At 36.5% G+C, this 25929-nt stretch overlaps 1 protein-coding gene across 3 annotated transcripts; it reads left to right on the top strand.

Moving 5' to 3' along the window:
• The first annotated feature begins 253 nt into the window (after positions 1 to 253).
• Positions 254 to 18689, top strand: LOC104585600 (nuclear pore complex protein NUP98A-like). Of its 3 annotated transcripts, none has more exons than XM_010242535.3 (13): positions 254 to 438; positions 635 to 690; positions 1332 to 1607; positions 3712 to 4206; positions 4379 to 4606; positions 4716 to 5347; positions 7238 to 7325; positions 7405 to 7465; positions 8737 to 8875; positions 9970 to 10086; positions 10262 to 10442; positions 15749 to 15811; positions 17765 to 18689. In XM_010242535.3, the coding sequence occupies exons 2-13, from the start codon at positions 672 to 674 to the stop codon at positions 18436 to 18438; spliced, it is 2973 nt and encodes a 990-aa protein (XP_010240837.1). In that variant the 5' UTR covers positions 254 to 438; positions 635 to 671; the 3' UTR covers positions 18439 to 18689. The 3 variants fall into 3 exon arrangements, with proteins under 3 accessions (XP_010240837.1, XP_088759687.1, XP_010240839.1); XM_088903561.1 differs by having other exon boundaries at positions 17789 to 18689; XM_010242537.3 differs by having other exon boundaries at positions 7408 to 7465.
• Positions 18690 to 25929: the final 7240 nt, after the last annotated feature.

Consider the following 25929-nt stretch of genomic DNA (forward strand, 5'->3'; position numbering starts at 1 on the left):
ATAGGTGTGGGTAGAATAAGTTGTCTGTAGGACATAGGAGATCCGCACTTTTAAAAGAATTCAAACATTACGAGTAAGTAACGAAAACTAACGGAGGGTCCCATCTCATCGGTTGTCAGAGTCGGTTTAGAAAATCTAGGGTATATCTATGTAATTCAGATATCTCAAAGGAGGTTTCAGCATTTTTCCAAAATTTTAATATACGATAATATAATAATATTAAATAAAATTATAACAAATAAAAAACAGAATCAAGGGCTTCTTACCAATCCATCGTTCCCCATCCCTCTTGGTCTCTTCTTTCCTGCATTAAACCCTCTCGAATCCCCATTTTTTTTCCGGTTGATTCGTCTGCCCTAAATCCCTAATATAAGAAACTATTGCAACTTCCCCTTAACCGGTTTCGTTCGATCCACTGCGTGTGGACTGCGTAAGCAGGTACAAGTCTATATTGATTGAAATATAATAATTTCATGTAGGATGACTTAATTAGCGTTGGATTTAAGCACGCGTTAACCGATCGAAACAAGGAAACTTGGAATGCTTATAAATATCAGAAGATTCAGTTCTTATCGTATCGTTTTACTTTCTCTGATTCATGCTCTCTCTCTCTCGCTGTGTCTTCGAATTGCAGAAACTAAGTCGGTTTGGATTGAAGAACGCGAAGCAAAATGTTTGGTTCGAGTAACCGTAAGTCTTTATTTATTGCATTTCGATTCATTTTGTTGTCGGGTTCATCCTGTGCGTCTATTTGAAAAATTGCTTGAATTCTTTTAAGATTTTGCGCTCTCTCTCTCACTCTCTCTCTCCCTCTGCATATAGTTTAGTAAGTAATATCTAACAGCTTTTAGTGTTTCTTCTGATTTCTTGTTCTTATATTGGCTGCATTTATTACTTGATGCAAGGTCTCACATTGTGAATTTCTTCCTCTCCACCAATCCTTTTTTTGGGTTCCGATATTGTTTTTAGGTTAATCTCTGGAATTTGGGTTATAATTATGAGTTTCGATGTTGCAAGGTATCAAATTATCTATTTGAACAAATCTTTCGCCACCCTTTTTGGCAATTCAGATTTTGGATGCGTTCCGAATTTTGTTGTATGCATTAGTTCACTTTTAAGTTTTAACCAACTATCGAGTGGGTATCTTCGAGCAAAAGAACTGTCAAAAGGATGTTTCTATGATTCTACATAGATATGGTTGCAACTTGTTTACCTTTCTTTTGGTGTGTTATTTCTCATGGTTTTCTGCTCTTGGAGAATTTTCTTTCTCTAGTTGTTTTCTGGATTTTGTTGCTATAACTGATAAATGTTCATTCGTTATCTTGCTACAGCTTTTGGGCAGTCTTCCAGTAGCCCGTTTGGATCCCAATCAATTTTTGGGCAGACCAGCAATTCTAGCACCAATCCTTTTTCTCCCAAACCCTTTGGTAGTACCACACCATTTGGTTCACAGACAGGGAGTTCCATATTTGGTGGCACATCAACTGGTGTATTTGGAGCTACTCAATCTTCTTCACCTCTAACTTCCACACCAACATTTGGTGCTTCGTCGTCTCCAGCTTTTGGAAGTTCAACGCCTACATTTGGTGCTTCATCTTCATTTGGTGGTAAGTATGATATGAAGATACTACCTATAACCTACTTAGGTGCATCCTAAAGAAAAAGTATGATTTGTGACATATGGTTGAACTTTCATATTCTATATTATTTCTTTTGATAATAAGTAACCCTTTTTAACCTGTAATTTGTATTGGTGTTCTGATTCTACTCTGTCCTGCACTGTGCTAATGAATTTCCTGATAATTTGGACATTGTGATATTGATTTTTATTATTCTCAGTACATAAAACATAATTTTAACCTCCAATCCTTATTGTATGAAGCCCTCCAAGTCCTATGTTGCATGGACTCTCCTAAATGGTTGAAATGTCTGTATCAGACATGCTAGCTATGGACTCTAACACTCCACGAATTCTTGAAGGACACTTCTTTGTGACATTTTTCTTTTTCTCCTTACTCAATATAAATGAACAGCTATGTACAAAATGACTGCCATTTTTCCTACAAATGTTATATCTTTTGAAAAAAGATAATGAATTTCATTGAAGAGAAAAGTACATAAAATGATGTACATAGAAGAGCAAAAGGCCAGCCAAAAAACTGCACTAGCAGGGAGCTTGCACTATAAAGACAATCCAAAGCACCAGATTTCGCTAGGCCATCTGTAATTGTGTTTTGTTCCCTAGGAATCCAAAACTGATTTACAACCGTAGAATTCAGGATATCTCTGGTTTCATCCAGGTAGAGAGCTAGTCTCCAAGGGTCCCTGTCCTTTTTTTCTAGCCACTTGATGGTGTTAGCAGAATCTCATCAATTAGTTAGGTGCAGAATACCCAAGTCTCTAGCTATATGAAGGTCAGTGAAAGCAGATAAAAATTCTGCCTTTCTGGAATTAGGTAACAAAGATAATCTTTAGACCTTTTTCTATAGGTTTACAATGTTAAGAATTCAACAAAATACAGACCACTTTAATAGTTTATACTTTTCTTTAGAGTTTAGACATGTTCATGAGTCCTTGTCTCTTCATCTTGCCAAGACTGCAGAAAATATATGCTAGATTCTGATTTCCATGTCTGTGGCCATGTAACAGTGCCAAAAACTTACATTTTTCAACCAAAATTTACTTGGTTAAGTTGAATGGCCTCTGATTTACTGTAGACTTGGTCAGAAGTGCCTGATATGATGCAATGCCACTTTTACCTTTCGACTTATCTAATACAACTAATATTACCTATTTAAAAGGTCAACTTTGCCTCCCTGTAGGATATTCTGTTTGCAATTCTCTTGTACTTGGATGGTTGATCACTATGTTGTACATTTCTTTATCATCTTAAGTCATAAATCAACCTTCACTTATGAAAAAAGATCAACTATGCATCCCTGTAGAATATTACCTATTGAAAAGATATACTCCACCTCCCTGTAGGATATTCTGTTTGCAATTCCCTTTTACTTGGGTGGTTGATCACTAGGTTGTACATTTCTCTATCATCTTATTTCATAAAGTCAACCTTCACTTATCGAAAAGGTCAACTCTGCATCCCTGTAGAATATTATGTTTTCAATGCCCTTGTAGTTGGATGGTTGACTACTGAGTTGTACATTTCTCCGTTGTCTTCTGCATATTTTCTTCATTTTTTTTTGAGAATTACATGTAACATCAACATATTTTATACATTAATATGTATGACAAAATGTACAAATTGAGGACAAGACATCCTCCATTAGAATGTGTGCATTTTATATTTGGACACCAAGAAGGCAGCAAACAGTATTATCAATACAAACTATATCTTCATGTTTGACTTTAAAATCTATCCTATTAATAGCACTTTTTGATCCTGAGACAATAGCAGGCCATGCTGGCAAAACTTGAGACAATGTGGAGTTCTCCAAAAGGAAGAAACCACATATCGTCATTAATTATATTCATTCATTTCATTTGTCATTTGAACTTCTATCAATTATTTATTAGTTTGGTTTTGTTTTTCTGACATCTATTTCTATTCGTTTTTATCAGATTAAAACCTCTTTACCTTCATTCACCAAATGAAGAAACTATTTGTTGCCATTTTGTGTATTTGTTATACATTTATGTACTTTGTTTGTTTTTCTTGACTGGCAATTCTTTTACTTGTTCCTTCTTCTATAGGGTCTTCTATATTTGGGCAGAAGCCTGCATTTGGAGGATTTGGGTCAACTCCTACTCAATCAAGTCCATTTGGAAGTACATTTCAACAAACACAACCAGCTTTTGGGAGCAGTTTATTTGGTTCCTCTTCACCTTTTGGTGCATCAAGTCAACCTGCCTTTGGTGCTACAAGCAACCCTGCCTTTGGTGCTACAAGTAGCCCTGCCTTTGGTGCCACAAGTACCCCAGCTTTTGGAAGTACAACAACTACAACATTTGGTAGTACAGGCACAGCATTTGGTTCTGGTGGAGCATTTGGGACTTCGAGCACCCCTGCATTTGGGACTTCTAGCACCCCTGCATTTGGTGCTTCAAGTTCTCCTGCTTTTGGTGCATCAAGTACTCCTTCCTTTAGTTTTGGTTCAAGTCCAGCCTTTGGCCAATCAGCTTCTGCTTTTGGTAGCAGTCCATTTGGGACGACTGCATCTCCTTTTGGAGCTCAGAGTTCTCCTTTTGGTTAGTGCTTTTCCTGTATTGGTTGTTTAACACTTTGGAATGTCAAGGTTGATTTACGTACTATTTCAGAGTATTAGGGACTTCAGGGAAAACTTTTTAGTGGTTCATGCATTATGTCTTGATCTTTGTTCCATAAATACCTGGCTTTTGATTTATTGAAACTTACATGCAGGAGCCCAGACAACGACACCAACATTTGGAGGCACCACATTTGGACAATCAGCTTTTGGAGCTCAACGTGGGGGAAGTAGAGCTACACCTTACACCCCGACAGCTGAGGTGGATGGCGGCACCGGTACTCAGCCTGCTGGAAAGCTGGAGTCAATATCTGCTATGCCTTCCTACAAGGATAAAAGCCATGAAGAATTGAGGTGGGAGGATTATCAGTTGGGGGATAAAGGTATGCTTTATCTACAGTCATAGAATTACCTTGAGATGTTCTATCTTTGCTCTCATTAAGTGCATTTTACTAATTCTGTATACTTCTGCACAAATATGTGATATTTCAGGTGGTCCAAATCCTGCTACTCAGCCTACCAGTGCAATTGGTTTTGGTTCCCCTACTTCGCAGCCAAGTCCTTTTGGTGCTTCACCCACATTTGGACAGTCTTCTTCAAATCCTTTTTCCACCTCAACATCTTCTAACCCATTTGCTCCAAAAACAGGTTTTGGTACCTCATCTACTCCAGCATTCAGCTCTTCACCCTTTGGCTCATCATCAACAGTAAACCCATTTGGGACAACTTCATCATCTACACCATCTTTATTTGGAGCACCCTCAACCCCTACATTTGGAACTAGTTCATCCCCATCACTATTTGGTTCATCAACAACATCTGCATTTGGGTCATCACCCTCAATTTTTGGGTCTGCTTCTGTTCCAGGAACAACTTCAACATTTGGTTCTGGCTTGACTTTTGGTAATACCCAGCCATCTTCATTGTTCCAGTCTACCACGCCTCCAATTGGGCAGACAAGTTCTACATTTGGACAGACTACTACTTTTGGACAGAGTACAACTCCTTCCTTCAGTCAGCCAAGCATATTCAGCACACCATCAACTGGTTTTGGAGGGAGCTTGTTCTCAAGCACCCCATCAATGCCTTCTACAAGCACTCCATTGGGTTTTGGTCAAACAACTGTAAGTCCTTTATGCAATATGTTTATCAATAACATCTTCTAAATTTCCTACTCTGCTTGATGCTGCATATGAGAAAGGGGCTGAGATGGTGAGGTTGGGAAACCTCTATTTGCACCTGACCTGATAATTGAGTTCGAGTATGCTGTATCATTCACCATATTGAATTTGCTATGTAGGCAATCAGGGGGCTTGTGCACCCTGAAGAGGGTTACTGTTGACGCACAGGGTGTGGTTGTTGAAGGTGTTTCAGTAATTGCATATTTCAAAATTCAGGCACCTCTGTGTAATAATGCCATCCCCTGTCAGGGTACATGGTACATTCTGGTTACTGTTTAGCAAATTTTCCATTTGGTACACGTACAGTTATCAGAAACTTTGTTAATGAGGGTCGGTATTATCTCCTGGCTACAGAATAATCACTGATTTATTTGTTTTTTATTCTATTTTGCCTTCTTTTTTTTTCTTGCTTTATTTATTCATTTTTTGTTTGTGGGATGTGGTAAAGTCCCAGTTGGACTGGGTGTGGGCTGTGTGGCTGGATTGGCTGACTTGAGGGTGAGCTAGTTTCTGATTCAGTTCATGTTGAAGGATTATTTTTTTAAACCTTTTAAATTTACTATTGGTTGAAGGAGGGATTTTAATGTTAAATGGTTATATTAGCCCCAAACCTGGGAAAAAATTAGTTACCAATAAAAGGAAAAAAAGAAACTTGTGGAAAAATGTAGGTTCAAACAAGTTGGTATTTCAGCTCAAAGGATTGGCTCTTCTAGTATGAGCAAACATATGATAAGCATGGATGTTTTCCTGGCATTATTCATGGCTGCTCAGGATAGGGAGGTGTTGATTAGAGATTGCTATTCTCTCTAATGATGCCGTCAATTGGTTCCCAACTTTTAGAAGGAATTTGAATGATTGGGAGATGGATCAATTGATGGTAATGCTTTGGCTGCTCCAGCTTCATTCTCCTCAATTGGGTTCACAGGACTCTAGAAGGTGGAATGGTGAGAACAGTTGGGGAGTTCCCTAATGACTTTCCTGCAATCAGGATTTGGCACAACAGTGCTCCCTCAGAGGTTAAATTCTTTGTTTTGACAGCTGCCTTGAGGAAAGGCTACTTAATGATAATCTTCTAAATAGGAAGATGGTTCTGGATCAGATTGGTTGTCTTTTTTGTTCTGCTGAGTTGGAACTTGGAAACAACCAATCATATCTTCTTATACTGCCTGTTTGTAAATAAGGTGTGGAGTGTGGTTCTTGAATCATTTGGTTGGATTGGTTGCTTTCCATCCTCTATCCTCTCCCTCCTTAGGAGTTGGCATTTGAAAGGTTTGAGAAAAAGAGGAAAGTCCTTTGGGGTTTAAATTCCAATTGCTGTTCTTTTGGGGTATTTGGAGAGAAAGGAATTCCCAAATCTTAAAGAGCTTAAGCTCAGATAATCAGGTCCCGCTATGCAATATCAAAGGAGTGCTTTGCTCTTGGATGTCATCTCATAAGTTCAAAGGGCTGGGTTACCGCAGGTTTTTTGATAAGGACACTTTGTTTCTTTGTTAATATATTGCTATCAAGCCGTATGGTCATGCTATCATATGGATGTATATGGTCTATTCTTTTTTGACATTAATACAATACCTTTCTCACCAAAAAAAGAAACATATGATAAGCATAACCCAACTAATAATGCCACAAGACTGTCTATCAATGACATGACCAAAATCATTTTGCAATCTCTTTGATGATTATTCTTATATTCCAACAATTTTCTTGTCACAGTCTACACTTTATTTAATCTCAGTTAGGTTTCTTCATTATTATAATCTGATTAAAGGTTATCTTTTTGCTTGTTATGCATTCAGTAAATTTGGTTTTGTTTTATATTCTCTTTATTTGCAGCCTCTTCTTTCTACTCCTTTTCAGTCAGCACAACCTGCCCAGACAACAGGGGCATTTTCCTTTGGAAGCTTTGGGCAGACACAAACAGGTATTTTAAGATAATATAGCTTCTCCATCTTCCATATTAATTTATTTTTAGCTTACAGTTCCAATTCTTTCTATTTCAGCAGCTTCAAGTGGCTTTGGTGGTGCATCAAGCATTTTTGGTCAGGGTACCTTTGGGCAATCGTATGTTCTTTGTTTTTTCTACTCTCTCTTGACCAGTATCTAATTTTTAGCCATCCAAAAAGTTACATTAGTTCAGGTGGTTAGAATCACCAAATTGATCAGTTTCACCATAAGATATGATCTTTTAGTTTGATATAGTTGAATTATGGGTGGCCTACAATGCAACTTGTATAGTAGGATTGTTGATTGTGGGATGTGTGGAATCCTTAGTTCCTAACTGAAGGATATTTGTATATATTTTTAATTTCCATATGGGGTTTGGCTACACTGTTTGGAGAAAGGCAAAAAACAAGTCCATGATTACCCCCAGCACTTTTACCCAAAAAAAAAAGTTTACCCCAGCATAAACTTTCCCTATTCATCCCTTGCCTTGCTAGTGAACTGCTACGCTGTTTGCTTGCTCTGTGTGTCCACAAGCATGCCACTCCTATGTATAGTGTGTCTCAAAGTATACCTTGTGCTGCTACATTGTTTTTAAGCCACCCTATCGCTGCATCTCTATATTTTCAGGTTTAGCATTTTACAAATTTTTAACTCTTGAAGCACACCTTGCAATTCATCTCTTTCAATCTCATTACTGCAACCCATAGCAATCCATGTCCTTTTTGGTTTGTACCTTTCTTCTAGATCCTTCAACTTGCAATAAGTTAGTTCTTCTTACTGGTGTTATAGATTGTCAGCATGCCTTTTGTTGGGTGAATTGTATTTATGTATCTCTATGGTGTTAGTGGTACATGGAAAGTTGTTTCCTTTGGTATTACTAATCCAATGAGATCATATCTGAAGGGAAAAGTGTAAAACACTTAAATGTGCTTACAATATGGAGAAACTAGAAAGGTGGGGGTTAGAAATGAAGCCATAGTTCCTAGGAGTAACTTCAATAGGTGATAAAATGAGAGAAAGTAGGCCGAGATAATTTTGTCACGTGCATAGATGATCTGTTAGAAAAGTGATCTGTTAAAATTGAAGGGGCTAGAAGAGCTAGCCAGCTAGGGGCAGACCAAAAAGGACTTGGGTGGAAGTAATAAGAAATGATTTAAGTGCTAATAATTTAATGATGGATATGGCATTGAACAGAACAGAATAGCAAAACAGTATTCATGTAGTTGACCCCATATAGTTGGGAGAAGGCTTAGATGATGATGACTCAAGTGTGCTTACAATAGGACCTACTATTTTTCTTTCTTTTTTCTGTATTATGTTGCATGGTTTGGTTCTCATGTCTTTTTGATTGAATGATTCAAATTGGCTCATATTTATATCTTTAACAGGTCTGCAACTCAGAGCACTGCTGCTGTGCAACCAGCACCTGTTTCCAATCCGTTTGGAACTCTACCTGCAATGCCTCAAGTATCTATTGGTTGCTCTGGCTCTGCACCCTCAATTCAATATGGGATTTCGAGCATTCCGGTATAGCTTGCCTACAATATAATTTGGTCTTTATGTAATAAGGTCTTGATTGATCCTATAGAATATTATATTGGGGAATGTACTTTTGTTTCGCTAGTGCATGATGTGCTATATTTGCCTTTTTTTATAAATAAAATAAGAAGCATTCTGTTAAAGATCAAATAAGAACCATCAAAGGATACAACATAAAAAGTCCATAAAGAAGCGTGAGCTTGCAGCCTCAAAAAAAAATCAAGATTACAATTGAGCCCAGGGTTACCAAGGCTGCTACCATCAAAATTTAGCTTGATAAAGCTTTCTTCAGGGGGCTTCCAAGCTACTATGGGCTCTTCCTTGACCAAAGAAGATTTAGCAATCAATTCCCAGTTTCTCCAAAGGTCAACAAAGGAGAATTGTGAGAAAATACCCAAAGCTTTAGACCAATTGATAGCCCTGTTCAAAATGCAAACCCAAACAGTAGCCTCATCCCTTTCTTTATCATTAAAGATCCTAGAATTTCTTTCCTCCTAAAATATCCATACCAAAGCAGCCCTAGCACATCTCCACAACACTCTCCCCCACCTGAAGTTACTTGGGTCGAAGAGTCCACCAATCTGCAGAGGCACTGCCCACCTGCATCCAGAAAGATAAAAATTCTTTTACTAGAGGCTTACAACAAAAGGGCAGGAGATTAGTAGATGGTTAAAGCCTTTTCCATTAGCTTTGCAAAGGAAACACCAGCTTGGTGACATACTAATGAGGAATGTTCTTATTAGCTTCTATTTAGTAGATCCACTGCACAAGGCTTTAACCATCTACTAATCTCCTGCCCTTTTTTTGGTAATCTACTAAATAGAAGGCTTTGCAAAGGAAACACCAGCTTGGTGACATACTAATGAGGAATGTTCTTATTAGCTTCTATTTAGTAGATCCACTGCACAAGGCTTCTATTTAGTAGATCCACTGATGAGTTATCAAAAGTTTTGTTAACAAACTTAGAAGGATGTACAGAAAAAGTAAAATGTAGATCTGGTGCATAAGCTCTATGCCCATGTGCCATATTCATGTAGTGTTTCCTTGCTTAATTCATTTGACTTGACATTATTCCCAAACAGGTTGCTGATAAACCTACTCCAGTTAGAGTTTCCTCATTATTAACTTCTCGACACTTGTCCCAAAGAAGGATTCGGTTGCCAGCAAGGAAGTATCATCCAAAAAGTGATGGTCCAAAGGTAAGAACTTGGTTGAGGAAGCTTGGTAGAAGATTTTTGTGATATTATTTTGATAATGTAGCTCATCGGATTCATCCCCAACTTGAGTTTATTGTTTTTTAGGATCCTGTTCCAGGTATGGAAGATATTACTGCAAAAAATAAAAATAAAAACTCTAATTGCTCTCCTTATGCAGGTACCATTTTTTGGTGATGATGAAGAGGTGCCTGGCACACCAAAGGCGGATGCTCTTTTTATCCCAAGAGAAAATCCAAGAGCACTAGTTATTCGGCCCACAGACCAGTGGCCCTCAAGAACCAGTATAGAGAAATTGTCTTTACTCAAGGAGGCGAATGGCTCTCTCCATGAGGAAAATGGTAATCTTTTCTCTTTTTGGTCTCTGCACCCAACTAGATATACATGATGCAGTATTGATCATGAATGAGAAGTGCACACACATATGATTTGAGCATATCAGTGTTTCCACGGCCTTCTTGGTCTCACATAATCCCATTAAGACATGTAATAGGAACATAGGTAAACTCTCCATTTGTATCCAGGAACAATTCATCAAACTTACCAATAAAGAAATTCATAAAACTTGAATATTGTTTTCTACAATGAAGAACCCAATATTTGAAAAGCAAGAAAGAAAACACCATTAGAAAGCCAAGCCTGCAGTTTACATTCTTAATAGGCTACTTTGGCTTTATACAACCAAAAGAATAACGCATGACATCAAATTGTGCTTAGTGATAGCAATTTTTTTGGTTATCCAAGTAAGAAGTATAAGCAAAGACCAATTAGACTGCAGGAAAGCTGCTGAAATTTTCTTTGGAAAGAGGAAGAAAATTTATCTTCTCTTAAGTGAAAACATGCATTCAACAAAAGAAAAAAGCAATAGACCTTTTGGGCATGGTTGTAATTTAAAGACCTGAACTCTGGGGCATTTACTGTTTTCTTGTTGTTGTTACAAGGGTAGCTGAGGCTGCTCACTATTGTAAATTCTTTTTTATATCAATAAAAGCTTCTTCTGTTTTACTGATCAAAAAAAAAAAAAAGAAAAGAAAGAGAAGACAAAAAACAACTATGAATTAATGATAAAATAATTTGTAAGCCCAATTGAAAAGGCACTAATATCTGATAGATTACAGCAAAGTAAGTGGTCTTGACAAAAGAGCAAATCTATTTCAAGAGTAAGGTAACTGATTAAGAAAGATAATCATTATATGTAAAATGGTTCTATACAAAGCTAAATATCTTGGAAGCACCTGTTCCAATCACCAAGGTGCAGAATAAAAGATGCTAACCATAATTAAATGTCTAGACAACTGGCCCTTATAAGCTGAGCTACCATGGCCATCTTTAACTATGACCACTTCATCCTTTCCGGTTTCCCTTGTCACTTCCATTAGCTTTTTGTTATCTATCTAAACCATCACCAGTCCAATGTGAAACAAGGGTATCCAAGTAACTGTTTGGACATGAAAAATACTGATTTTTCTTTTTACTAGAGGTCAAATTAAATCAACTGCTCAGCATGTATGAAGCAGTGGTAGCATAATTATTATAAGCAAAATGGCAAAAGAAGAATAAGAGGTAAGGTCGAAATTAGGTAAAGTTTTAATTTTGGGTTGGTAAATCTATACCTATATTACTATTAAAAGTGGGAATGAGGTCTAATTTTGGAAAATTTCTCAACTAAAGTACTCCTTTTGTTGAATTCAGTCTCTCTTTATTATAAGGACAAAAATGTAATTTGATATACTATTTATATTAAATTCATTCCATTTCCTCTTATTAAGTTTTATATTTAAGGCATTAACTCCCATCCCCTCTCATTCAATCCTACATTTACTGTATATTAAATAAATAAGTTTTGTGGACTTTTCTTGACTAAAATACCCCTACTTTTGAATTTGGTCTTTCTCTAACTGTGAGGGCATACATTGTAATTTAAACTATTACTTTTCACTCATTCAATTCTTTCTCATTAAGTTGTTATCTCCCATTCTCCCTCCTTAGATCCCTTTTGAAGTATTTTTGATTTTTACCAACAAATTCTACTAATTAAATCTATAGGCAATAATTTTAACAATACAAAACCTATGTGTTCAAACCCAATTTGAAAACTAAACTGTCCTGTCCATGTGCAGTGTACATAGTTGAACTATCTAGGTCAAATGGGTCAACTGATAGTCTCATAGTTAAATAATAAAGATTTAAAAATAAAAAATACAAAAATTACAAAAAAATTTAGGCATATCTCTAAAATTATATATTTATCATGTTAAACAAAGTTAGGTATGATAAACAACAAGTATTTTTATTAATGATGGAAATGAAATACAAAACTTAAATCTTTTTTATTTTGAAAATGAGATGAAACTCATGCTGAAATAAAACTATTTTCATATTCAACTGGTGGGTCAATGGCTCAAACTTTTATGTCAAATTGGTTGACCCACATTGTGATAATAAAATAACAAAAATTTTAAAAAAGATAGAGGCAAAAAATATTAAAAATACAAGATTCATAGAAAACATTTGGGTGCATCTCTAATATTATGTATTTCATCATATTAAACAAAAATAAGTGTGATAAATCAGAGTTATTTTCGTTAATGATTGAAATAGAATAAAAATTTAAACTAACTCGAAGAAAGTTTCCATTTAATTGGTGGTTAGTGACCCATATAGATGTAAACTGCGCAGGCTCAATCTGGGCTACCAATCCAGCATGCAGTTTTAGATAAACTAGCTTGGCTTTTTGGATCTGGGCTGAGTTTGGGCTCTTTTATTTTTTGAGTTGCGACCAGGCCTAGCCTTAGGTATCTCACTATCTTGAGCCTGGCCTGATTATATACATACTTGCATACATGTATATGTGGACAAATATTTTTATATATGTATACATATACACATAATTTTGTGTCAAATTTTACCATAGGGATGATTGACCAATCCAAGCCCAAACCTAATCCATGGGCAGATCAAGCTTGAACTTGGGCTTGAGCCTTAGTCCCAAAGCATAGGGTTGGGCCTAGGTTGAGCACAAACTCAGCCTAACCTGCATAACATTGACCCTAACAGTCCAATTATTTGTGTAAAATGGGTCAACCAATAATGTCATAATTAAATAAAAAATAAAAAATAAAAGTAGAGAGAATTACAGAAATATAAGTGTAGAAAATTTATAGAAAATTTTAACATATCTAAAATACTATAAATTTGTCATATTAAACAAAGATAAGTGTGAATGTGTGATAAACAAGAATAGTTTAAAATTAATTATGGAAATAGAATAGAAAATTTAAAATTTTCCAAAAATGAGATTGTTTTCTCTTTCAAGTCAAATAGGTTAAAACATGATGTCATAATTATTATTACATTATAAAAACTCAAAAAGTAGATGGAAATAACAAATTATAGAAAATAAGGAAATTTGTCAAAAAAATTGTGCAAACCTCTAATATTATATGTTTATCATAATATCATATTAAACAAAAGGGAAATTGCCTAAAACTCACCACAACTTTTCAAAATGTCTAAAACTCACCTTGCCACTAAGTTTTTATTTTCCAAAACTCACCTTCCGTTAGTGCACCGTTAATGCTTCTTAACAGAGGTGTCCATGTCAGCATAAATAACAATTTTCATGACCAAATTACCCTTGAATGGCGAGTTAGAGGAAAAATGGTCTTTTTCAGTTTTCAATTTTCTTGTTTTTTTTTTGCATTTTTAGTGTTGTTATAATTTCCAATGTTTTTTATAATTTCTGTTTTTTTACATTTTCTATTTTGTACAATCTATAAATTTTCCTGTATTTTTTGTTATTTATTTGTAATTTCTGTGTTTTTCTATAATTTTTGGTGTTTTTTCTACAATTTTTATTTGTTGGTTTTGTTTTTCAATTTCTATAGTTTCTATAATTTGAAAATTGGTTTTTTATTTTGTTTACATTTTCTGTAATTTTTTATATTTCTTTATAATTTCTATGTTTTTATGTATTTTATATTTGAAAATATTTTTGAACTTTTTCCTTTTTTTTTCCTGTCTAAATATTAAAGTGGTAATATATTAACACCCGTTAATTTATTTTGTATACATTTTATATTTTTCTATGAAGGTTAAAATGGTAATATTTAACACCAGTTAGTCTCTTTAACGTCAAAATAGTAACATGGTGAGTTTTAGACATTTTGAAAAGTTGTGAGTTTTAGACAATTTCCCTAAACAAAAACAAATATGATAAATAAGAAGTATTTTTATTAACAATGGAAATAAACTACAAAATTTAAATCCACCAGCACACCATGTTTTAGTTACTTATCTTTTTTAATGGGTTCTAATAAAGATATTGAAATTATTATTGTTATCTGAAATTGCCATGTGCAATGCATGTGCACATTTGCTAGTGTATAAAAAGGAGAGAAGTATATAAAAAGAATTAATGTATTTTCTTAGACAAAAGGGTGGCCAACCAAAACATATCTTGTCATTCAATGGTTGGGATGTCAGGGTGGGAAGCTCTTCAAAATGTGGCAAGCTTGTTCAGTTTGAACTTCATAAGGCAGCCTAAGAAAAAAGGTAGGATAATGTGAAGGGTAGTAATGGGCTAAGGGCAGAAACATTATGTGTGGTATGGGAGGAGAGAAATGAAAGAATCTTCAGAGATAAAAAACCAGCTCCATAGAAGAAATAGTGGAGAACATAAAGATAAAGGTTGTGCATTGGGTGAAAACTCTGGAGGCTTTTAGAGATTTTCTTGATGGATGATATTTTAAGAGCATAGGGTGAAGTTTCAAACTCTTCTAAAGTAAAGGGGAAGGCTATAATGGAGTGGCAACCGGTGGCAAGTCACAGGTTTAAACTATTTTTTAAAGGAAGCTCTTTGTGCAATCTGGGCCTAGCAGGAATTGGGGGAGTGTTTAGAGATGGGGATGAATCCCAGGTCTGGGGTTTGACTTCCTCAGATTTTATTCATGTGGTACTAGCATGCTTTGGTCTGGAATTCCAAGAATGGAGATTATGTTGAGGGTGGCATATCCCAGTTTATTATCTTGAGATTTCTGACAATTGTTTGACTGTCAATTGTCAGAAATCTGAGAAAATATTTTAATTTTCTCTGAATTACTTGAACCATTTTAATGTTAAAACAGCAGTTTCTAACTGAGATTTAAAAAATTATTTTGTGAACCTCACTGATTTTCAGTCACCATTTTGTAATATGAAAATTTTAATGATGGTTTCCACCAGCTGTATTTGTAGGTTTTTTCTTTTTCCTTTTTGCCTTTTTCAATAGATTTTATACAAAAGAAATGACTACTTTTTTTTTGACAAATAAGAACTAATTACTTAGTGTTCGATAATTCAATGGAATTAAGAAAGTTTGTGTGACCTATATTTTCTGAGGGCCAAACAGAGGCATTCTAATTATAAAATGTCAGAAAATTGTTTCCATATTCTTAACTTATAGGGCTGAATAGAGGCATTCTAATAATATGTCAGAAAATTGTTTCTGTTTTCTTAACTTAATTGTTGTGTATTCTGATCAACCAGAAATGGCCTATGTTCTCACTTTTAACTACAATTTTCTTAAGAATATGGGATACTCTTAAGATCCATACCTGACTGCCTTTCTTTTGTCCTTTTTGTTTTGACACAATACTCTATCATTCAGGAAAAGCATCTGGAGAGGTGTCTGCTCCTTCCACAAATGGCTTTATATCCCAGGATAAAGATAGTAAGTGCTTTTGACTTCGTTATGCTCCTAAGATGTTCAGTTCTCACCCTTTGTGTGTTTGTGTGCTGTTTTTTATCCTCTATTTTGTGTTATTGTTCCTGTTAGTAAGTTGTTTGTTTGCTTCTTTAGTTCTTAATTTGGTTCTAAATAAAAGCATTGAGTTGAAAGGTGCAAAGCGAGATGCTGATAAAAAAAAAGGTGCAAAGTGAGAGGACATAAACTTCTTTTTTTTAGATTCTACTTGTGCATTGGCTGAGAATGAGAGTTTGTCATTGATGCTTGAGAGGCATTAGGTAGACATCTGAACATTTTTGCCCCAGATTATTTTAATGCAATTGTAAGGTAAAATGTATAAAGAATACAATTATACATACAGTTGTCCGCCAGCCATGAAACAATTTAAGCTCAACTTTGATGGATGCAACATTGGAAATCCAGGACCCTTTGGTATTATTGGAGTTCTTAGGGACAATTCAGGTTCATAAATTGCGGTTTTTTCAGGGCCAATTGGAATAGGAGATTCCACAAGAGCAGAAATATAAGTGCTTCTGCAATGACTAAAGATCTGTAAGAGGTTAGGAGGCTCCAAAACTGTGATAGGGTGGTTTCAAAATGATTCTCAGGGTACATGGCAATTTTGGCACACTTTAAGTCAAGCTAAACAGCTGGCTAGAGAAATGGGAGTGGTGTGGAGTTGGAAGCATAAATCAGCGAATTTTGTAGCATATTCACTGGCTAGCAGCAGGGGGTTAACAGGGAAAAATTGTTTTGTGGTGTTACAATGTAGTTATATTTTGATTATAAAATCAATGGAGCCTAACATCTGGGATTGTAACACACATACTTCTTTATCTCAATCAATAAAATTTCATTTTACAATAATCCAAAAGAAAAAAAGAGTGCAGAAGGCATTATAAAATGAATGAAAATTTAGTCTGCAAGAAGTGAACTTTTGTTTATTTTTACAGTGTTCCTGTGCAAGCTTTTGTAACACAATACTTCTTTTATCTCAATCAATAAAATTTCATTTTACAAGCCAAAAGAAAAAAGAGTGCAGAAGGTATTATAAAATGAATGAAAATTTAGTCTGCAAGATGTTAACTTTTGTTATTTTTACGGTGTTCCTGTGCAAGCTTCCCTAGTCCCAAGGATTGACCAGACATCCGACTTTCTTGTGGGTGTAGGGTGATTCTTTTTGATGGAAAAAAATTATTAATAAGGAATAAAGTTTAATATACAAGTAAAGAGCTGCCACTCCACAAGTCAAAAAATGTTGGCTAAAACTGTATGTAGGAGTAACATTAATTGGCAGAACTTCACTTCATTCGCATGGGAAGTAGTTTAGAGAAAGAAAATGGAACTGAAAATTTTATGAAGTTAACAAGGACAACTGAAAAATGACAAAAAAAGGATACCTCATATGGAGCATAATTTCTGTTTTTTCTTTATTGTACAAAAAAAAACAGATAAAAGGCAGTTATATGTCAATTCAGAAAATAATTCATTGTATTAGTTAATAGCTAATATATATTCATTTATGTTACACAAATTTCTAATACTATGTGCAATATATAGGTGAATTTTATATAAATGTTTTAGCCATTGCATGGTGTTCGAAGAGATGCAAACCCCAAAACATCTAATTATTTCCGCAGTTGTGATTCCTTGAAGTAATACAACTAGTTTGTTTTTGTGCTTTTTTGAGAAGTACACTATAATAGGGAAATTTGCCCCCTCAATTTTTTTTTACCTACTAATAATTGAACTATGGGAAGGAAAAGTAATGGGTGTCAAGGTGTAGTATTCATTGGTGCAGTGATATTATGCTGACCTCATGAATGGTTATACATTTTAATGTTTCATGTTTTTTGTTCTTTCCACTTGTTTTTTTATCGTTAAATGGCTTGGTTTATTAGTGTCTTATTTATTCTTCTGCTTTTAAACTTAATGCAGAGAATTTTGCTGAAAATGGTGCAGTCAAAGTCAAAATAAATCAGAAGCCAAATGGCTCACATGATGATAATAACATAGAAAGGGGGGAATCATACATAACACTAACTGGGCACAGAGCTGGTGAGGCTGCAATTGTATATGAGCATGGTGCAGACATCGAGGCACTGATGCCAAAGCTCCGACATTTTGATTACTACACAGAACCCCGAATCCAAGAGCTGGCAGCCAAGGAAAGGGCCGAGCCAGGGTTCTGCCGCCGGGTGAAAGATTTTGTGATTGGAAGGCATGGCTATGGCAGCATCAAGTTCATGGGTGAGACTGATGTAAGACGGCTTGATCTTGAATCCCTTGTCCAGTTTAATAATCGGGAGGTGATTGTATATCTCGATGAAAGCAAGAAGCCACCAGTAGGACAAGGCCTTAACAAACCTGCTGAAGTAACTCTTCTCAACATAAAATGCTTCGACAAAAAGACAGGAAAGCAGTATACAGAAGGGCCAAGAGTAGAAAAGTACAAGGAGATGCTAGTGAAGAAGGCCCGAGACCAAGGTGCAGAGTTTGTGTCCTATGACCCTGTCAAAGGGGAATGGAAGTTCAGGGTCAATCACTTCAGTGGATACAAGCTCGGTGATGAAGATGGTGAATTTGACGTGCATTCTGGGACGGATTGTTGATGGTACAAGTAAAGTTGGTGTTTTAAAGATGTGGTTTATGGATAGAAGCTTTGTAGTTGCCATTGGAAGCTGAAGATGGTTTTGTATAGCAGCCAAGGAATGGATTTACCTGAATTGTCTTTGAGTGCTGTGGCTTGGCACATGTATTTGTGTTATTTTGATTTTTTTTTTTTTGACTTCAAGGAGTTTGTACCGGTTAGTAGGGTTTTTTTCCCCCATATTTCAGTTCCTTTTTGTGTTTCTGTTTTCCATTGTTCTAAACTTCTAATTTCTTCTGGCCGCCCTCCCCCGTGAAGTTATCGTTTTCTACTTGTGTTCTCTGGATGGGGAGAACTGTTTAAATTGATATCAGGCTTATGGTGTTGCATGCGGGGCAAATACCATATTTGAGCCGATGAAAATAAGCGACTAAATATCTTTTGTCATCTATAGATTCTATACAAGTCAGTTTGTTAAGAATAATACAATATCGTGGATGGATCATGGATGACTGGTATTTCATCCATTATGAATGACCCTTGAGCAGTTGATATAATTGGTAAATACATCAATGGTATCCTAGTGAAATAAAGAGTTCGGTATCACGTGCCAAGATGGTATGGGCAAGAGTGGATAGATTGCTTCTTAATTAGTTGCCATATCATTCATCTATACCGAGATTGTATGAATGCATCAGTATTTTTTGAAAGCAAATGAGGAAAATAAATTAATGGGGATTATCATGGTTTTCAAAACCGGACCTGACGGTCGGATTGGAAAAACCGGGAATGGGTCACCTGATTGGTTCCTTTTTACCTTAGAACCATCATTTTAGCTAAAAACCGTTGATTTGGTCAGCAAATCGTTGACCTGGGCGGTCAAACCGTTTGAAATGTCCAGTGATTTTTGGTCGTTTTTCTATTTTTCTTAATTTTTTTGTCAGAACAGACCATCTATTCGGTTTGAACGGTCGGACCATTTGACCCAGGAACTGGACCCCTGAATGGGTTGTTGTCCGGTTCTGTTTTAAAAACCTTGGGGATTATAGTGAGTAGAGAAGCTCCTTACATTTCGCACTTGCTACTTGCCAATGATGTTCTTGGGGGTGAGCATTTAGTTTATTTGGTTAAAAACTGAACCAAATAAACCAAAATTTTAAAAATCGAAGTAAAAAGATGAAAATCGAATCGAAAAAATCAGTTCGGTTATCGGTTATTTTTGTTAAAAATTGAATTTAATTAATATATATAAAATATTATGTATTATAACCTATAATATATATTATGAAATTGAATTTAATTATAATACATTATATATAATATATTAATATATAAATATATAGCATATTATATATTATATGTTATATGTTGTATATTATATATTACATTATTATATAATGAATTTTGGTTAATTCGGATTTTTTGGTTAACCAAATTTCTAACTTTGAAAATCGAAAACTGAAACCAAAAACCAAAATTCCTAAAAACCAAACTAACTGAACCAAATTACTTCAAAACTAAAAAAACCGAACAAAAAAAATTGAAACAAAAAATTTTGGTTCGGTATTTCGGTTTTGAAGGGGAAATCCATCATATGGATGGTTGAACCATGCTAGGTGGCTGGGCGGAATTTCAAAAATTTTCTTTCACCCTTCTGGGAATCGTATTCCTAGTTTTAGAAAAACTGCATTTTTCTAGGGTTGTTCTTGCATCAAAACTGGACCCGTTTTGAAACCAAAAGAAATGGAGAAGTATACCTGATACGGAATCCACAAATGTAGCTCCCAAAGTGGTAGTTCATGCCCAATAAAGTTCCAAGACCAGTTTCCACTGAAGATGGTGCAGTTTGCATTGAAGTCAGTTCAACAACACAGTTTTCAGCAAAACTGTGATCCAACACCTTGGGTCGAACAAGGGAGGTGAGCATGAATTGGTTCTGATATTTTCTTGCAAAAATCAGAAGTCAGAACTGATCAAGATCAGTTCAAGAACTGGAGGTCGAATTAGGGTTTCTGGGGCGACGAGAACAGAGAGAGACATGAGAGCAGAGTTATCTGGAGTAGATTCGATCTCTTCTTTTCTTAGCCTTAAGGATCACCACTCCTAATTGAATTAGGAGGTTCCTAAACCAAATATTTATTTGGATTTGGATTCTTTAAGTTAAGCTGTCATGTGACTACTTGATTAATCCAATTAATCATGGGTTTTATGCCCATGATTCGTCCAAGTCATATGACTGCTTAAGCTGTCATGTGACTATTTGATTAATCCAATTAATCATGGGTTTTATGCCCATTAAGCAAGTGGCTCACATCCCGAGGCAGTACCGTAGTTGGTGTAGGGAGCATCATGTATGCCATGCTGTGCACTTGTCCTGACATTTCTCAGGCTGTAAGTGTGGTAAGTAGGTACCAATCTAACCTTGGGCAGGAACATTAGACTGCTATGAAAAACATACTAAAATACCTTCAAAGGACAAAAGAGTTTTGTCTGGTATTCAATGGTAGTTCACTACAGATCCAGGCGTATACTGATGCCGATTTCCAGTCGGATCCAGATGATAGAAAGTCTACATCTGGTTATATCTTCACGATAGGATCGTGTGCTGTTAGCTGGAAAAGCAGCAAACAGGGGTCCACGGTAGATTCCACAACCGAGGCCGAGTACATTGCTACAAGTGAAGCTTCCAAGGAAGCCGTTTGGATGAAGAAGTTCATTCAGGAATTATGAGTAGTTCCATCAAGCACATCACCTATTCCATTGTTGTGTGACAACACTGGAGCCATTGCTCAGACTAAGGAGCCACGAGCCCACTCGAAGTCGAAGCACATCAAGAGGAAGTACCATATACTGCAGGAGATAGTTGGAAGAAGGGACGTCTTGATTCAGAAGGTAGCATCAACAAAAATGTAGCAGACCGATTAACTAAGCCACTGACACAAAGTGTTTGAGAAACACGTGGAAAGTATGGGACTCCGGCTTATACCCGATTGGACCTAGGTGCAAGTGGGAGCTGTAAGACATTGTATGCCCTTAGCTCCAATCACATTGATGTACTTGATGACATTTATTGTAAATGAATGTACATAATTGATTCATGTGTTTTGGTATGTTTCTGTGTAATACCCTTAAACTGGACACCTATGAGACTCGTGTTTGTTTAGAATCTTCATAGTTGTTGAATAGATCTGGAGAGATTTATCCTACCAAGGCTGACACTGATGTGCCGCTAAGTTGGTTGGGGTGGCTTGTCTCAGCTACCAGGGTGAGACCTGAGGTACATGCAGTGTGGGTTTCCTTGAAATCCTAAACCAGACCAAAATTCCAGTCTTGCCCTGGACCTTGGAGATAGATTGGAATTCCTCAGTTACACACAACACAACAATCTGCAGAGTTCCTCCCTGCTCTTGCCACCCCTACCCAGTTCGATCTCCACTTGTGGGAGTGATCAAGAATTGTTCTTGATATTTCTCATTGGCAAAAGAAGCAATCTAAAGTCGTGATCAGTAGCCATCTATTCCATTCTTGCTGAAGAATTCGGTTCTTGCTGAAGAGTCATCCTACTGATCCTGCTTCACTGTACACTGTGTCATATTCAGTGGAAGCAGATTTTGGTTTTCTCCTTGGGCATGAACACCTTCATTAGGAGTTACTGCTACTTTGTATCAGGTATATCCCTCTCCTCTCTTTTTGTTTTAGATCTGGTCCGGTTTTGGTTCAAGATTGATCTTTGAAAATGCAGTTTTCTAAAATAGGGAATGCGATTTCTAGATGGGAGAGAGAAATTTTTGAAATTTTGCCCAACCTTCCTGCTGGGTTCAGCCATCCATATGATGGATCTCTCATCCCTTCACTTCTATCCTTGAACTTCTCATGATCAGCCTTCCGTCTTACCTGGGGCAGAATCTAACCCATTCTCAGGAGCCCTTGGGTCCTTTTTATGGAGAAGGGTGGATAAAACTGGGATTAGAGAGAAAGAGGGGGGCAACAGTTGGGTTTTAGCAAAAATATGGGTGCCCTAGGGTTAGAAAGATAAAAAGAGAGTGCCATAGAATAAATGGAGATTGGAAGAGATGGGAGGTGGAGATTAAGTAGCTAGGGGCGGCTAGGGTTTGGTAAGGATGAAAAGGAGGAGTGGAAAGGCGCCCTAGGGTTTGCTAAGGAGAGGGGAGTATGCTAATACAGTAGGAGGGGGGCCATTCTGGGTTTAGTAGATAGGATGTGCCCTCCTGTGCTCAGTCTTTCACAAAAACACCCCCTCTCTCTTCTGGCCTTTACACCAGCTTCCCAAAAACTGCATTTCAGCCTTGAAACTTCCCCAGTTTTCCCCAAGATTTGCATAGAAACCCTCAAAGGTCACAATATTGAATTTAACTAGGAAAATGGGACATTTTGACTATTCTAAGGCCTAAAATACCCTTAAAATGAGGCCCTTAAGGCATCAAACTACAAAGTTATCACACCCCCAACTTAACCATTGCTAGTCCGTTAGCAATGCAGCCTTAAAATTACACTGAGTAAAGAAATCATTCCCATTGACAGATCATCTTTGACAAAATTAGCCAAGTATCTTGATTTTAGAATTCTCAAACTTTGTATAGATCGGATGTATTGAGCTAAAGGGGTAAAACTGTCTTGTTTTAAACATTATAGAAACTTGGCTTAAAAAATCTTATATACCCTTCCATTTGCAGATTGTCTCGATAAGTTGAGATTGATTTTTAAAATCAGGCGGATATTATCATTTCTGACAGTGGATTTCTACCCCTAAACTTGAGACGCACACTTATTTTTATTGCTACCTTCTACCGTTTGGCACAAATCTCGACACTTGCCTTAGGTGAAGAGACCCGGTTACTAAGTATTAGGTGATTGTCTTTGGCATTCTTATCACTTGCTACCAATTTCTACAAAATTCAATATTCTTTTATCAGTTTCCTCAACTTTTTCTGTTTGGGAATCTCTTTTAATGGAAAAGTTTTAAAAATTTCTTAGTAAATTTTTTAGCTCTGCATTTCTAAAGGCTTAGCTTTTCAATTTCTCTCTCTCTCTCTCTCTCTCTCTCTTCACTCCCCAACTTAAGTGCCATTGTCCCCAATGGTATGACTAGGATGATCTAAAAGGGACTTGGGCCAAAGGGAACAATCAAGAGGGTTTTCCTGAGGGGTTCAAGGTTTGCCAACTGGTCTCGAATCAAGAAAAGAAAAACTCTAATCCTAAGAGAAAAACCAATTGAAAACTATATTAGGTTGCCTCCCAACCAGTGCTAAGTTTAATGTCTTCATCCGGACACATTCATGCACTTCTCTAATCTACACTCCCAGACTCGCTTTCTTCCTCACACATACAGGGCTCAGATTGGGCTAACCAAGGGGTAGATAGGGCATCTAAAAGATCATCTACTGCATCCACCTTGCACTCATCTTTCCCTAGGTTTGGATACTTAGAGGCACTAAAAACATTTAACTGGACTTTCTGCTCCCCAAATGAAATGTCCAATTCTCCCAATTTACAGTTGATGTTTGCATTGGCCGTTGCTAGAAATAGACATCCTAAGATTATCAGGTTATGGTTTAGTTCCTCGGTTGGGGTCATGTCTAGGATGATAAAATCCACTGGGAAGTGACAACCCTCTACCCTGACAATGACGTTCTCAATAACACCTCGAGGAGTCTTGACTGACCGATCAGCAAGTTGCAGAATTACAGGGGTAGATTTTAACTCACCGATCCTGAACCTGTTGTAAATAATGGATGGAAGCAGATTTATCCTGGCCCCAAGATCCAATAGGGCCCAATTGAGAGTGATTCCAGAGATGACGCAGCTTATGAGAGGAGCACCAGGGTCTTTCATTTTCTAGGGAAGTTGGTTTAGGAGATCTGCACTAACATCTGCCGAGAGCATCACCTTTTGTGGGGCCAATCGTGGCTCCATCTTTTGAGTGCATAGCTCTTTCAAGAACTTGGAATAGGCCAGGGCATGTTGGATCGTGTTAAGGAGAGGGATGTTAGTATGGACTTGCTTGAATAACTCCCTGATCTCCTCGTTGCGAGTCTCTTCCATCTTTCGCAACGGCCCGACTGTAAGTGCAGTTGGAAAAGGAACTACAGGTTGGATCACTGTTGGCTCTTTTTCTAAGTTTTCTTTTCCTTTTTCTTTCCCCCCAACTTATGGTCTTCTTACTCCTTTCTTCTTCACTGATGTTTTCAACTTTCTTTGTCTCATACGGGTCCTCTAAAATCCTCCCACTCCTTAAGGTTGTAATAGCCTTGGTATTTTCAAACTGAGGGTTCTTAGGAGGTGGTTGAATCTACTATGGAGGAAAACCTAGTGGCTGATTTCTAGAATTCGCAACCAGTTGACTCGGTAGTTGCCCTACTTCTCTCCTTGCTTTGGCTTCGGCTAACTGTCCTATTTGGCTCTCTAGTCTATTGATGGATTGCTGCTGAGTTAGAATCAGCTATTGAAGCTGCATGAATTGGTCATCAACTGTATGGGTCTAAGGAGGTTGTGGGTAAGCCTAATAAGGTTGGACCGGTTGGTTCCTAGGGTACATCTGCTAGAATTGACTCTACACTTGTGGCCTTTAAAATTGCTGGGCCATGTAGTTAGATGGGTGGTACTGCTAGAACTGTGTGAAGGTTTATCATGGTTGAGCTGGTTAAGTCCTAGTGTAATCATTGTACTTGCAGTGAGTCTGGGCTTCAGACCATTGAGAGTGCATATCTGACAGGGTGGTTTCTTGGACTTGGGCCCTATAAGTGAAGTTGGGTTGATTTTCCCACCTAGGGTTATATGAGTGAAAGAATGGGTTAGTATTGGGTTGGCATGACTGGTTGACATGGGTCCACCACAGGGCACTGGCTAACATGATGGACTGGGCTTGCACAGATGGAACATGTTGGATAGGATGACAAGGTTGGGTATGGGCCACTTTGTTGACGAAATGCAAGGACTTGATCAAGTCTTTGGGCCATCCCATTAATCTTATGTAGTTGTTGAGACACATGGTTCCAATTTATCCGTGGCTCAAGTTGGAAGTAGTTTCTCATTCCACAAACTCCGGCCATTAAATTCATTTTATTTTATTTTGTTTTAATCCCCCTTTTTCTTCTTTTTTTTGAAATTTGAAATTTAAATTTTGAATTTTAATTTCAAATTTAGATTTTGAAATTTAAATCCTACAATTCAAACTCAAATTTGAATTTTTTAAATTTTGTTTTTTTCCTTTTATTTTATATGTTTTATTTTTTTATTTGAAATTTAAATTTTTGAAATTTAAATTCGAATTTAGATTTTGAAACTTAAATTCCTGAAATTTAAATTCAAATTTGAATTTTTAATTTTTTTTTGATTTTCTCTTTTTTTTTGTTTGAAATTTGAAATTTAAATTTTTGAAATTTAAATTCAAATTCAGATTTTGAAATTTAAATTCAAATTTGAATTTTTAAATTTTAACAAAAAATCTAAGAAATTCAAACACATGACCTACGAGTTGACCTAAGGTTTCCTA

The sequence above is a fragment of the Nelumbo nucifera genome, chromosome 4 (assembly GCF_055504915.1).
Source record: "Nelumbo nucifera cultivar China Antique chromosome 4, China Antique-T2T, whole genome shotgun sequence".
In the NCBI taxonomy this organism is placed as follows: domain Eukaryota; kingdom Viridiplantae; phylum Streptophyta; class Magnoliopsida; order Proteales; family Nelumbonaceae; genus Nelumbo; species Nelumbo nucifera.

Bases quoted from the DNA above. Each gene is read 5' to 3' on its own strand.
- LOC104585600 (XM_010242535.3), top strand. The intron at 10,443-15,748 runs GTAATCTTTTCT...TCTATCATTCAG, and splicing joins CTCTCTCCATGAGGAAAATG to GAAAAGCATCTGGAGAGGTG. The intron at 15,812-17,764 runs GTAAGTGCTTTT...AACTTAATGCAG, and splicing joins TATATCCCAGGATAAAGATA to AGAATTTTGCTGAAAATGGT.